The sequence below is a fragment of the Apus apus genome, chromosome 25, assembly GCF_020740795.1.
Source record: "Apus apus isolate bApuApu2 chromosome 25, bApuApu2.pri.cur, whole genome shotgun sequence".
NCBI lineage: Eukaryota > Metazoa > Chordata > Aves > Apodiformes > Apodidae > Apus > Apus apus.
In genome coordinates, this window is record NC_067306.1 from 3,573,197 (window position 1) to 3,588,903 (window position 15,707).

General features: G+C 46.1%; 1 protein-coding gene across 7 annotated transcripts in view; it reads right to left on the minus strand.

Annotated features, from left to right (window-relative positions):
* The window catches only part of TANC2 (tetratricopeptide repeat, ankyrin repeat and coiled-coil containing 2), a 231,370-nt gene that overhangs the window by 62,968 nt on the left and 152,695 nt on the right, over positions 1–15,707 (minus strand). For all 7 annotated transcript variants that reach the window (XM_051640273.1, XM_051640277.1, XM_051640278.1 and 4 more), the window contains 3 exons: positions 14,700–14,963; positions 10,930–11,055; positions 2,117–2,398 (listed from right to left, as the gene is read on the minus strand). In XM_051640273.1, coding sequence (XP_051496233.1) covers positions 2,117–2,398; positions 10,930–11,055; positions 14,700–14,963 — 672 coding nt within the window. The remainder of the gene's footprint in view (positions 1–2,116; positions 2,399–10,929; positions 11,056–14,699; positions 14,964–15,707) is intronic.

A 15,707-nucleotide genomic window follows, 5' to 3' on the forward strand; every position in this document is an offset into this window, starting at 1 on the left:
AGAGGTTGTCAATGCCATGAGGAGAGCCTGGAGAAAAGAAGGCTCAGGGGGAGACCTTATCACCATGTTCCAGTACTTCAAGGGTGGCTCCCAAGAACATGGAGAGTCCCTGTTTACAAGAAGTCACATGGAAAAGACAAGGGGTGATGGGCACAAGCTGCTCCTGGGGAGATTCAACTGGACACAAGAGGTGAATTTTTCACCATGAGGACAGTCAAATATTGGAACAGGGAAGTGGTAGATTCCCCCACATTGGACAGTTTTAAGTCTCAGCATGACAGGGTGCTGAGCCACCTCATATAAACTGTAGTAGTCCTAAGAGTGATTATTTTTGGAATGTCCCAAAAGCAACAGTTGTCTTCAGTGCAGTCTGTACCAGCAGAGGGTTTTCCTGACTGGATTTCTGCAATGCACCCTCCAGCTTGTCTTGAAATTATAACACAAACCATGACCCATTTAATAGCAAACAACAAAGGAGCACGACCACTGCCTGCAGAATTAAACCCTGCACAGTCTTGATATGGAGCATGCAACACCACCTTCACCTGTGTTCTTTGTCAGAGACAGGAAATTAATAGCATGAGGCTGTATTTATGCCACACTGGCACAACTGCTGTAAAACAGTCAGGACACCTGATCAGTATTTATTATTAAATATAGTTTTTTTACTAAGTGTAATAAGATATTTTTTTTTCAGCATGTGAAAAAATAATCCAAGAACCTTGAAGGATGATTTTTGTTCTCCATAGCTGGACGAGGACTTGTGATCTGTTCAGGAAATAAGTCAAATTAGTTGACTGATTCTGAAGGTCTCCATCCCAGTGACTAACACCAAGGAATCATTCAGCTTTTAGCTTCCTGAACCAACCAGGGTGGGAACTAAACAAGAATGTGTTTGGTGTGAGCAAGGATCTTTGTCCTTTCTGCCTGAGATGCAGGGCACTTTCTCCTTTGAAATACCCAAACTTTTAGCCCAGAGACAGTGAAGTTCAGTGTCTCTGTGACCTCCACAATCCCTCCAAGCAGACTGGGGAGACATGCAGAGCTGCAGTTCAACACAGACCTAAGACCTGCCTGCAGACTGTTCACTTCTCTGCACACTGTTCATTTAGCTGTGACAAGTGACACCACTCCATGTGCCAGCAGTTGGTGACATTTCAGGTACTTCGACAGGGCTCAGAGAACTGCACTCCAGCAAAGACACTGAACTACAGATTCACTGAGATCCAGTGACCTAGATCCTCACAGACACCTTTAAGTACCTAACCCACTATTTTCCGTCCTGTCTTACTCACTTGCTGATTTTAAAATGCTGTCATTCCCACCCACAAACGTGTCAGCAGGGAGAGATGTGAATTGGATGGGATGAGAAGAGGGAGAGCAATCCTGGGTGCTCAGCCTGCATGGGCTCGTGACCTACTCTGAGCATTTTTATCATGATAAATCGGAAGGAAAATGCAGCAGCATGGATTTAGAATAATGGGATGTTGGCAATCACTCTCCACAGCTACCTGAAAAGAGGTTGTAATGAAGAGAGGTTGGACTTTTCTCTCCAGTAACAAGTGACAGAACAAGAGGAAATGGGCTCAAGATGCACCAGGAGAGGTTTAGATTAGATATTAGAAATAATATCTTCACTGAAAGGGTGATTAAACACTGGCACAGGCTGCTCAGGGAGATGGTTGAATCTCCAGCCCTGGAGATGTTTAAGAGACATATAGATGTGGTACTGAGGGACATGGTTTAAGCACTGGACTTGGCAGAGTTGGGTCAGTGGTTGGCAGAGTTATGTTATGGTTGGACTCAATGACCTTAAATCATCACAGACTCGATGATCACCTTTCCAACCAGAGCAATTCTGTGATTAAAACCGGGAGCCTTCCCAAGAAAAGAAAAATCTGTGATGTTTCTAAGGCAGAGAAATAAAAGACAGACTATTTGAAGTCTTCAAAAAGCAGATCTGGAAGCACAAATATTGCTGCCAGGTGCCTCCTTTTGCTTGGCAACAATGACCAAGCTGCTCTCTTGGGGCTGAAGAGGAAGGGGATCTTGGGAGCCAAAAAGCAGGCGGGGAAAGGTCTCTGGTTCCTGCAGCTCCCTGAGCTGCTGCACTCACGTTTGGGAGAGGCGTGGGGGCTGTCGGAAGCGATCTGCCTCATCCGTGTGCCGTGGCAGCTGAGGGCCACCAGCCTGGAGATGATGGCGGTCTTGCCGAAGCCGATGTTGCCCACGATGACGACGCCGCGGTTGACGCTGGCGTTGGGGCTCTGCAGCTGCGCGTCGATCTCGTGGAACACCCAGTCCCGCCCCACGAAGACCGACTCGGTGGTGATGCTGGGCACCTCGAAGAGCAGGGGCTTCAGGGAGATGTCAGGAGGTCTGTAGGGTGCGAAGCGCACTGGAAGGGAGAACATAAAACACCAACGCTACCAACCAGACCAGAGCTGGGAAACTGCTGTTTCATCTTCCGAAGAAATCTTTTCATTTCAGAAGGTGACACAGTTCCTGTGTGATGTGCTCTAGGTGAACCTGCCTGGCAGGGGGGTTGGACTGGGTGATTTTTCAAGGTCCATTCCAACCCCTAAGATTCTGTGATATGCACGAGGTTGGACCTAGATGGTCTTTAAGGTCCCTTCCCACCCATACCATTCTGTGATTCTATTAAACACAAACCTGTTTGTTACCCACAGGTTCGTCGTTAAAAGCATCTGGCTCCTGAGAGGAGGTTGTAGGGAGGTGGGTTTTGGGCTCTTCTCCCAAGTAGATAACAACAGGACAAGAGGAAATGGCCTGAAGTTGCACCAGGGGAGGTTTATATCAGATATTAGGAGGAATTCCTTTACACAGAGAGTATTCAGGCCCTGGAAGGGGCTGCCCAGGGAGGTGATGGAGTCACCATCCCTGGAGGGATTCAAAAAATATGTAGACACGGTAACTTTAGGACATAAACACATAGTGGGTTTGTTTGGTTGTTTCATGTTATGTGTGAGTGTTTTGTTGGCATTTTGTTTGTTTGTTTGCTTTTTTCCTGGGTGGACAGTTGCACTCAGTGATCTTAGAAATCTTTTCCAACTGCAGCAATTCTGTGATTCTCTGATGTCCCACCAAAGGAATACAGAGCATTTTACAGGAAGAACTAGGTTACAGGTGAAGAAATTGTAGCTAGAGAAATGAAATTTCTTGCTTAAAGTCACCACCATTAAGGGCCTTGCCCCAAGCAGGACGTTCACTTGCCAAGGCAGCTGCCCCAAGGCACAACACTGCCCGTCTGCTCAACGTACAGAGAATCCCAGACTGGTTTGGGTTGGAAGAGACCTTCAAGATCATCTAGATCCAACCCCCTGCATGGGCAGGGACACCTCCCACCAGCCCAGGTTGCTCCAAGCCCCATCCAACCTGCCCTTCAACACTGCCAGGGATGGGGCAGCCACAGCTTCCCTGGGCAACCTGGGCCAGGCTCTCCCCACCCTCACACACACACAGATGGAGAACACCCCTGTTCACCTGTTCAACAACCAGCACAAAAATTCCTGAGCACTTCGCCGCGTTAAACCAAAGTTATTTCAACTCTTGTAAAACACAGAAATGGCACCAGACAGCTGGTGGGATTTTCCTGCATGGCAATTAGAACCTTTTCTCTTTTCCCCAGGAAAAGCAACACTGCCAACAATGTAAAGTGAACAAGGATGCAAGAAATGCCCCCCCCCAACAGGTCCTGTTTACTGGTGCAATGATAACATAAAAAAACATGACTATTTATTGATCATGTTACTTTTGCCATTTTTAATGCATTATATTATAATTAAAATGTACAACTCAACCCAAACCAGCCTTGAAACTTCTTCAGGAACGTTTGGGGGTGGAGGGAGAGGGTGTTTCTTTCCTTTTGGCACCATCTATCTAGGGAACACACACCTAAAAAGAGGAACAACTCTGCAGGGATCTGGTGCAAAGATGCTATTAGGAAGATCAAGTCAGATGGTCTGTTCTGCCTATGGGATCTGTAGTTGGGAGATGAAATAAATAAATAAGGAGTGATGGAAGCACTTGGTGCCAGCAGAGACAATTGCTGCATCTTCCCACTTTCCCACCAAAACCATTCCTTCATTAAAACCTTTCAGAAGGTGGCCAGAACGACAGTAAGTGACTCCCACTCAGGGGGATGTTAGTGCCACTGTGTGTTTTAGCTGTGAAGTTTGAATTTTTGAACATAATTCCTTCAAGTCAGAGCTAAGGGACCTGGATGGATCCACGGGACATGACTCCAGACCTGGCATGGCAGCTCTGTACACATCTTCCTGCTGCACCACGCGTGTGGATTCAGCATTCAACATGGATGTTTCAGCTGGTGTGGGAAGCTGGAAAACGTGAGCTGTGGGTTGCAGAAGTTGAATTCAAGTTGTTTTGAGGTCACAGGGCACGCTACAAATGAAAACAACAGTGCAAAACCTAGATGCCTTCATGGGACATTCCAAAAGAAATCCCAGGAAACCTCAGAGGAGGAGGTCCCTGAGCAGGGCTGCAGGAGTTCAGCAGAAACCCCATTGGTTTGTCCTGTGTTCTCTCTTGGCATGATCCTGCTGCCATGGTTGGCATTAGCTGCTTCCAGTAGAGACCCCTCTGGTTTCTTTTAAGTTCTAAAAGGCACTTAAAAATCACCACCATCACTCAGCTGCTGATGATGTCCCTCACTTCTGCACCCACTCCCCTGCCATGTGGATGTGTGGGTGGTGGGTTCATCCACCCACAGGCCTCCTGGCTGGGCCTGAATGTCCTCAGGGCTGGAGATGACACTATTGCTCCCACTTTTGTACTGAACTCACTGAAAAAAAGTTGATTAAATTACCCCATCCCCACACCCTGACCCCATCCCTGCACTGGGACCCTTCCCCAGAAGCCATTGAACCACCTTCAGATTTTCCCAGAGCTGGCCAAGGAGCTCATCCATCCCTTCAGAGCTGATAAAGGGGCTGGAATTCAATGTGACATCACACCTGAGGAAAACAGCTCCTATTTTAAAATGTTCCATATTTTGAATTTTCCCCCCTTTTTCTTTTTTTTTTGGCTGATACAGACAACGCTGCAGACAGGAGCTGTATTTTTATTCCCACTTGAAGATGATGAATGTGCTTTCAATTTATCCCAGGGTGGAGATGGCTTTTGAATTGCATGAGCTCACAGGCAGCTTGTTCCATTCCCCTTGTCAGGCTCTGTCACGCGAGCGCAGCGGGACGTGCTGGCTCAGGAAGGTGCTGGAGAAGCAAAATCCCTGGTGATGCGAGGGGAGGAGGCAGCTGGTGGGGACAAGGCAGCCCTGGGGACACGTGTTCCCATGTCCCCATCACAGCTCCTGGCTCTCAGCCTCAGTGGGACTGATGGGCTTCCCACCAGAGGATGGCATCTTGCACGAGCTCGAGCACACGGATGGGCCGAGACACCCCGCAGCAGGTTCCCAGGGATGCAAATGAAGCATTCCAGCAGGGAATCTGATCAGGGATTATGATTTTTTTTTTTTTTATGATGTCACCAATGCTATATATAGAATATGGAATTAAAAAAATACATGAGGAAAAAAAAAATAATCAAACTACTCCATTTGGAAAACATCAGGCTGAGATGTGTGCTCGATAAGCTCCAGCTTTCGTCGTGGGTGTGTCCACGTGCTCTGTGAGTCAGTGAGGGAAAATGTGCAGTGATGCTCTTCTGAAAGCCAGGAGCCTGACAGGTACCAAATGGTCTTGGGGGCTAATGTAGAGACAAGACTGATTAAATACACAAGCCATGGGATCCAATGAACTCCTGCTTTACATGGTGGAGACCTGACTCCAAACTGGGTTTCTTTTCAGAGTTGCAGATGGCTCTGAGGCTGTGTGACACCTGCACCTTGGACCACAACAGCCCAAATAAAGGATGGCCTAAAGATTGGTGTTGATCTGAGTGGACATGAATTATAGAAACACAAAATGATCATGGTTGGAAAAGACCTCCAAGATCACTGAGTCCAACCATCTGCCCAGGGGAAAGAACAAAAACCCAACAAACCAAAAAACCCAAACCACAACCACACGCCCCACAAAACCACCAAAACACATCCCACAAAAACCCACCATGCCCACTAGAGCATGTCCTGAAGTGCCACATCCACACATTTCTTGAATACGTCCAGGGATGTTGACTCCACGTGAATATACACATCTTGGAGGTCACCTGAGCAAAGCACCTCCTGTCCTAAAAAAGGCTCAACAAAATCCTAAGAAACATCCCCACTTATTTGGGTCTGGGGGCTGGAACTAGATGATCTTTAGGGGACTTGGTGAACTAGATGATCTTTAAGGTCCCTTTCAACGGATCCATTCTATGAATCATTCTATGAACTATTCTATGATCTACCTATATCCAACCTTCCTGCTCCTCCAGACCATCCAACACCACCAGTCACTGACCACAGCAGAGTAAACCTCTCCCACTAGCCTGGTAGGACAGTTCATTACTTCAGGCTTTGTAACCCCAGGACTCCTGGAGGGCAGGAGATGCTGGTGAGCATCTCGCTGCTAAGAAAACACTCAGTGCCACGTTGGCTTGGCCACAAGTACTGAGAACATGCTTTCTGTCCCACCAGCCACCAAAACCACCTCCACGTGCCAGCAGGAGACGTTTTATGTCACCACACCATCTTTGGAAGACAAAAGCAGCATCAACATTTTCCTAGTTGGACTGTCGAGAAGGTTTATGAATAATTTAAGCCTGCCCTTGACTAACTGCAAGCCATGTGCCAGACCCTCATTAATTTCTGACACTGTCTGTTAAACCCTGCCAAAATCCTCCCGTTACTGTTTCTTTTATAACCTTCCACAGTCTGTGGTCCCCAAGAACAGGCAGGCAAGGAACAAAGGCAGGGAAAGACCCCAGAGCCCCAGAGGAATTTTAAACTCAATTGAAAGAGTTGACAAAAAAAAATATCCCACATCTCAGGGAAAGGGCATCAACATTTGGGGCAGCAAACTGAAGAAAAACCTAATGGAAAGGGCTCTGGAGAAGAGGGTAAAAAGGTTCAGAAGTACCAGGTGCACACGTTTGGGATGAATCCTATCAAACCACCTGACCTGAGTACTTCTGAAAATCAAAGTATGGGGATAAACTGCCTTCCCATCCTTGAAAAACACTTGCTGGGCTTTATATTCCTTTTTTTCATCAAGCACTTTACAGAATTTAAGCCAGAGTATCCCAGAAATACACAGAACTTTGGTAATACCTTAACATAAATTAAACCCACACTAGAAATTAGTGTGTGGAGTGGGACAGAACAAGGTCTGGTGTAAAATTGTCATGAGAGCTGCTGAGAAACTGAGCAAACTTTTGGAGATCCCAAGCAATAAATTCAAATCCCAAGCTGAAACACTGCCTTCCACACCCATCCTGGCTCTTTTTTTGTAGCTGAAAACTTCAATTAAATCAAACCAAAGCTGGTTTCATTATGTGCAGGATTGAAAAAAAAGTCATTGGGCTGAAACAAGCAGAAGCAAAATCAGAGGAAGGTCCATCCTCTGCTACACAAAGTGCATTTTTAGTTGAAAGACTCCAAAATGCCTGTTCAGAAATTGTTTCACAGACTCCTCTCTCTTCACACAGGGATTTTTCCCAGCTATGCTGGCAACCAGCACCCACAGCTCATTACTTGTTTTACATTTAAGTCGAGATGTGTCTCGTTGCTCTTTCAGTGTTCCCTGCTAGAAGATCCACCTTGCTGGCCAAAGAAAGCCCCTGCAGGGCCAAGCTGCATGCCTGGACATTGCCAGAGTGCTGGGAGGAAGCCCAAGTGAGAAACACTTTCATATTTCTCACAATGAGCAGTGGTTCTGCATAACACAGTATCAATCAGCATCTGTGTCCTTTGTTAAACAAGAACCCAAACACCAGCCCAAGGTCTGAGCTTATGTCCTGCACTCACTGGAGACTGCAATTTCTTTCAAGTGTCGTAGAGCGATGGAATGGTTTGAGTTGGAAGGGACCTTACAGATTCCAACCAGTCCCAACCCCCCTGCATGGGCAGGGACACCTTCCTTCAGCCCAGGCTGCTCCAAGCCCCATCCAACCTGCCCTTCAACACTGCCAGGGATGGGGCAGCCACAGCTTCCCTGGGCAACCTGGGCCAAGGTCTCACCACCCTCACAGCCAAGAATTTCCTCCTCATGTCTCACTTCAATCTACCTCTTCCAGTTTTCATCCATCCCCCTCATCCCATCCCTCCCTGCCCTTGTCCCAAGCCCCTCCCCAGCTTTCCTGGAGCCCCTTCAGGCACTGGAAGGTGCTCTAAGGTCTCCCTGGAGCCTTCTCTTCTCCAGGCTGAACACCCCAACTCCCCCAGCCTGTCTCCAGAGCAGAGCTGCTCCAGCCCTCAGAGCATCTTCATGGCCTCTTCTGTGCTGACATTCACATTTTTGAGAAAACAAAACCATGATGGCAGCCTCTGGGATGTTCTAATACCATGTAACTTGGTTGCCATCTGGCTCCTGCTCCAAGGTTCATCTCAGCCACCATTGCTGAGGGCTACAACAACCCCCAACAGCTTCAAATCCCACCAGCTGAAAACAGTCAAAGCAAAAATCACCTTCACCATCCTACAAAGAACCTGCTGCTGGTACCAATACTTGTCATGCTCTTGGCCACTGGGATTGCTAAATTACTCCCTTGCTTAAAATAACTGATTTAACAAAAAATAGCAGGGACAGTCTCCCATTTAGTTTCTCTGAACTGGGATTCTGGAACACTGGGAACAAATCAGTGCACAGGGCCAGGAACTGCTTCTGCATTTCAGCCCAAGGCCAAGATGAGAGACATTCAAATTAAACCCAAGTTTAGGATTTCCAGTTGGAACAAAGAGCTGGTAACAGCCCCGATCGATGCAATTCCACAGTAATATCTGGAACACGGAGTATTTTTTGGGGAAAAAAAATACCCCTCACATATTCAACCCAATGAAAATATTTCCAAATAGTGGTGGTTTGGGTTTTTTCACCTCCTCTTCTCCCTCTCTTCTTAAAAATAGCACAGCACCTTAACTAGGATCAGAAGCAAACTCCAAAAAAGCTGAAAGGCTGCTGCTATTCTCATACAACCTTCCCTCCAAAAAAAGAGGAACAACAACAAAAAAGAACAAGAAGAAGAAAGTAAAGATGTGGTGCTACATGGTTCTAAAAGTGTGTCTGGAAAACAATTTGATTCTGTTCCTGCAATAAAGTTTAATGTTTTGGATGCAATCACTGCAAATTACCAACCCTTGGCAAGCTGCTCCCTTTGAACATATGGAAATTTTGTCTGTCAAACTTTGCTTTCTTCACTTTCTGCCTGCTAATACATTTTTATAACTGCCTCACCAGCCAATATGATTTCATTACAGACTCTGATCCAAAATGACACAAAACCCACTTTTTTTTTCTTTTTTTTTTTCCAGTGGGGGGCTCATGCATTTGGCAGGAATCCCAACCAGGCTGTAGCAGGTCATGCTTGTGGTGCTGGGTGAAAACCCAACCTGCCACCCCCCAGCTCCTGATTTCCTGACCCAAGGGTGGTGGACACTTCTCAGAAACACCCCAGAGAAAAGTCTGAGGTAGCACCACTAGAAGTCCCTCTCCCTAAGTACAGGGAAGAACAAACTAGTCTGATGGCACAGCAACAACCAGGAACAATCCCAAGTGAGCTTTCTTGGCCATCCCTTCCTTGTCCCTGGAAGTGCTGAAGGGCAGGTTGGATGGGGCTTGGAGCAACCTGGGCTGGTGGGAGGTGTCTCTGCCCATGCAGGGGGTTGGATCTAGATGATCTTTAAGGTCATTTCCAACCCAACCCATTCCATGATTTACTCATCTGCACAATGACAAATGCTGGGGATGAAGCATTAACCTGAAGATCTGCTGCAGGTGCAGGATTGTCACGGGGGTGGCCTGAGGGTGCAGCCACAGCCCCTGCTCAGATTCAAAGGGGGATGATGGAAGTTGTGGGCTGGGCTGTAACCCCAAAGCCATGGGCTGAATCTAGCTGGAGCTGCCTGGAAATAAATCAAAAGGTCAGCTCTGGCTCCTCTTCTCATTGCTCAGTTTTTTTTTGTTGTGGAATTTGCCAGGAAGAACCACAAAAACGTTCCCTCTCAAAAGGCCTTTCAGAAGCCAAAGGGCTGCCTGAATACTGGCATTGTGAGCACGAGGGACAGGTCAGGATGGTGGCTCCAGACACTGCACTTGGCTCCTTCCCCACTGAGACACACTGCATGCTGTGAGGCTGGGCCACAAGCTTTGGCTTTTATTCAATTAAAAAAAAAAAAAAAAAAAAGGAGAAAAAACCAGCAGCCCATCAAAAGGTCTCATTTTTTTTTAGGAACTACCCAAGTATTGGTCCAAAACAACAATAGCAACAAACCAGACCACAACCACACACCCCAAAAAACCAACAACACCACATAACTCACAAAAACCCCACCACAGCACTACAGCAGGCCCTGAAGTGTCACATCCACACATTTCTTGACCACTTCCAGGGATGGTGACTCCACCACCTCCCTGACCAGGCTGTTCCAAGGCCTGACCACTCTTTCAGTACAGAACTTCTTCCTAATATCCAATCTAAACCCCCCTTGGACAACTTCAGTCCTGTTGCTATTCATCTGGGAGAAAAGCCCAACCTCCCAAAACCTCCTTTCAAGGAGCTGTAGAGAACAATGAGGTCTCCTCTCAGCCTCCTCTTCTCCAAACCAAACATCCACAGGTTCCCTCAACCTCTGCCCACAGGGCTTGCTCTCTCTTGTTCACAGAGAAGCATCACTACTGTCTGTAGAACAGTCCTGCTCCAGCATTTTCAGGAGGACCTGGAGCTGCAGCAGAAGGTCCCAACCCAGAGACCCCAGAGAGACCCCAGACCCGAGGCCCCAGGTGCTCCCACCTCTCAGGTCCTGCTGTGCCCGGGCGCCCGCCACGCTCTGCCGCGGCATCCGCAGGGAGGTCCTCAGGGGAGTGTGCCTCTGCTCATCCAGGTAGGCCAGGTCTTCTAAGTGGGCTGAGCTGGTGGCTGCCAGGAGAAAGCAAACAACTGCATCACACCTGGCTTCCACAACTAATACTCTGGTTATTGTGTTTTTCATGGTTTTTTTTAAGAAAATACAGAGTTGTAACTTCACCGAGTCAATGTTGCCAAGAAAAACCAAGTCTAGTTTCCCCCAGCAAGGAGTAAAGAAGTGTTTTGGGAACTTTTCCTCATGCCCCATGGCTGTTTGCTCTGGTTTGGTCTCCTGTTGATGTTCACAAATGAAAAGACACATGGAAGATGGAGACATGGAGTCCCTTAATACCTGAGTTCTCCCAGTCACAAAACTCACTCCACCTCACGCACACAAAGGCTGCCAAAGGCAGGTGGTGTTTCCTTCCACATGAAAGACAACTCCACAGAGCACTTCATGCTGAAGCCCACAGCCCCCTCTTCAATTCCTTTCGAGCTCCTTAGTTTGGATTTTAACATTTATCTCTTCATAAGGCCAGAATCAGAGGCAGAAAAAATTAAACTTTTAACAGACCAGCAAAAAATAAAGGAATAAATAAGAGAAATGTTGTTTGAACTGAAGAAGGTAACTCCACTAGTCCAATGTTACTGGCTCATGGGAGAATTTAGTCTTCTTTACAATGCTAGATTAAATAGGAATAATTTATTGGTCTCTGCTGAAGGTGTTATCATTACATGAGTAAATGTGGTTGGAGCAGAAACTGCAGCTAGAAACTTTCTCCCTCTGTGAAAACTGGCAGATAATTCAGTGCAAGCTCTTTTTTTACTGCATTTTTGAACTGAAGCACATGGCTGGTGGGGCTTGGAAGACGGGAGAAACTGTGGTCAAAACAAAACAAATTCTCATCACTTGCATCTGAATTCACCCCTCCTGCCACGTCAGGACCCTTCTCAGGCAAGGAAATGACAGAATATTTTGGAATGAAGGAATGAAAACCCCACTGCAGGAGATAAACTTCCCAGTTACACACAGAAAACTTAAAACCAGTCCTAGCAGATCACCAGCTCTTTCTGCTTTTGATAACCATTTCCAAAATTCCCATTAAACACGTACTGATGGGAATCATGCTGCTCAATATTAGGCTGCTCAGTAGCCTGTATCCAACACTGCTTTTTTTCCCCTTTAGTTTTTGGTCAATTACCATAACAAGATTATTATTTTGAAGTAATTAATTAAATGACTTCTTCAAAGACTGCCTGTGAGGCTGACATGAATTCTTCACTGTGAAATGGGCAAATATTTTGATTGAGCTCCCTAGAGTAGCTCAGGGCACTGGACTTTGCATCCTCCCCCCCTTGCCAGACAACACAAGATGTAACAATTCAACAAAACTGAAAGCCAGAAAATTTCACAATTGAGAGGAACATTTTTTCCCCACAATGTCTAATGACCATGTAAAAATCTTTACAAGATCTTGTTGCAATCAAAAGCTACACAAGATTCAGAGACAGTAACACGGAGTGGGAAGGAGGGGCTTAGGTTTGGCAAAAAATTGTGATTCAAATTGCCTGAACTCTTTTAAGTTTTAAGAAAACTAATAAGATACACAGAGAGGACAAAAGGTGAACAACAGGAGAGAAAAAAAAAAGAGATAAACCATCAAAGTCTGTTTATAGAAGTCCTTCATGCTCTTCTACTCTTGTAAAGTTGATTAGATGTTCAGTGTGAAGGAGCAGATTGGAGCTGAAATGCTGCAATTAAAAACCTGTGGGTTTAGGGTGGCTGGAAGTGACTTTGTGTCTGCACTAAACCTCCTGCAGTCCTAGCATCTCCCCCTTCCACTCACCCTACAGGCACAGGCCCATGAAATGTGCCCCTAGAGAAGGAGACTCCACCACCTCTCTGGGCAGCCTGTCCCAGGGCTCCACCACCCTCACAGCAAAGAAGTTTTTCCTCATGTTGAGGTGGAACTCCCCTGCATTCCAGTTTAAGCCAATCATGAAATACAGCTGGTTTCCTTCTCCCACCATACAGGTAGAGAGATAACAAGATTAACTGGTCTGGGGAAAAATCCCATCCAAATCTCTTACCTGGAAAACATAGTTTTCTGGTGCCATGAACTCAGTGGAGACCACAGGAGATCACTTGATGAGAGCCAGCTCTTACAGTCTGGCCCATAGTTACTACCACAACAATTTATGCACTAGGTTACCCGACAGGCTATTTAAAAGCAGCAAAGCCCCAGTGAAATTAGACCAGTCAGGTGGAAAAGATGTTCCCAAACCTTGCCAGATAGTTTTCTTTTGAATCAGTATTTGCCTTCAAATGCACCAAGCAAGCCAATGACTTCCAAAGTAAGTGAATCATAGAATCTACACACACTTATTTAAATGCAAGGTACTTGGCCTGCCCTGTTTTCTTCTAAAAGTGTTTACATGGTGTCATTTATAAGCAAGGAATCTCAAGGAATGGGGCTATGCCAGAGGAACTTCCTACTTTTTTTCCTACCCCCTCCCTCCATTCTGCAATCTCAGGCTTCTCTTTCAGTAGCACCTGATGCTGTTCCTCCATGCTCAGGGTGCCCAGATTTCAGCATCTACAAAATCTCATTTCTGCATCACTTTCAGGCCTGTGGATGTCCAAAGGGGGATTAAAAAGGGAACCTAATCTAGTTATGCAATGCAGCCTGCCCTGCCAAGAGATGCTGTTTTCACAGACAATATCCTGGGCTCTGTGCAGGCTGGGTTTTCTGGAGCAGCATCCGTGCTTCCAGGCAGCAGGAGAAGCCTGCAGGGACTCTGCAAAAAGGACAAAGACTGTATTTCTCCATGTGTCCACACACACAGACCACCTCAACAGGATGTTTAGCCCTAGAGAAGTTACCCAGCATGACAAAAAATACGGGGCAGCAAAGCAAAGGAGAATAATTCCTGGCAAGCAGCTTTTCAGTAAAGCTTTAGAATTTTTAATCCTATCTCTTGTTTCCGTCCTGCTGTTACCAACTCCAGGGGGAAGCTTAGCAGGCTGTTAAATGACATCAATAAGATCTGTCACAGCATCATTTAGAAATCTTTCGAGCAGCAGACATGAAATAAAATCTAAGAAAATCTTGATGTTGTGCCAAAACAAAAAATAAAAAAATAAATGCAGTCATTAGCCAGTCCCAGATGCTGCAAAAGCCAAAGGAGCACGTGCACAAACACGTGCTGAGACAACGGGCAGAGTCCACCAAGAGAGGTGGGATCCATAACAACCTTCCTTTAGACAGAAACTATCATAATTCTCTTCACTCTGAAGTTCTTAAGATCTTCAGAGACCAGACACTTGATTTTACTTGCAATGAATCCTTGGAAACAGGAGAAATGGCCACCATGTCTTGGAATTTCTAGGGAGCTTTAAGCCCAAGATTATTTGAATGGTAGTGACAGCAAAGACTTTGTAAAAAAAAGACATATTGTCCAACAATCTTACAGTTGCACAATTTTGCAAAAAAAGGGACCAGCGAGTGCTGAAATAACCATTAAACATAATGAGCTTTCCCCCCAGGAATTTTCCATTTAGAAACAACAACTCCAATGAAAAGACAATGTTTTTCATGCTTAATGCCAGTGATGACAGAAAGGAGATTTCCCATTGGATAATGAGAACATGGAGAAGGCTGGAACACCAATGCACCGTGTCTTGCTCCGACCCAAAGGCAAAAAATGTTTCTTACCTGCTACTGAATTTGGCCGTGGCATAAGGTAAAGAGGAATAGACTGCACTGACTGGGACAGGACAGTCTCCAGGTTCCTCTCGGGGATCTTGTTCAGGCTGTAGGTGGAAGCCGTCATGTTCTCGTCCACGCGGTACAGGCAGGAGTCCATGCTGGATTTCTGGGACTGCCAAGGTTTCAGGTTTCCTCCAGATCCAAGTTCTTTACTGCTTTCTCCTCCGTATTTAGTGCGTTCCACATTCTCTGAGTAGCTTGTCAAAGTAGCTTGGAAGAAGAAATCAGAACCAAAATGAGTAACAAAGAAAGAAGGGCTTGAACACACGCTGCTCCACGCTGCCTTGTGCAAGGCAAGAGCCAGAAACTCTGTTCATCAGATTTTCCACATCCCCATAAATCAGAGATTATGGCATTTAGTTTCATGATACTGTTTCTGCTTGCTACTTCTCAAAGAACATTTAGGCTCTAATGTTTTGGCTCATACTGTTAAAAGCCATTTGTAACTACAAGGAGTATTAAAAATGATGCACAGCATTGTATTTGGACAGACAATTCCAGCAAGAGCAGAAATTATATAGAAAAAGACAGTATCAGTGCTCTTCATATCTTTTAATTTGCATCGTTGCTACCACCTTGCCAGGGCACCCTTGCAGAAATTTATACCCTTGCAATGTTGGACACTGAAAAGCCAGAGGCACAGAAAGCCCCCAAATGCCTTGAATTAACCACCAGCTCCCAGGGATTAGTTTGGTCCGGGAACTGAACTCAAGACCTCATTTGACTGACAAGAGGCTTTGATGAAGCCCTGACAGCAATCCCCACATTCTCCCTATTATTTCAGTTTACAGATAAGGATTGTTGCTATATTGACTTTCACACTGGGAAATAACCACACTAACCACTAACATCTTCTCCCTGCTGGTCTTTCTGGATCCTGCTGCTGTTACCCCCTGGCTGTAACACCCTCTGGGCTGTTGACCTTCCTTTCATCTTTAGGCTCCCCCATATTCG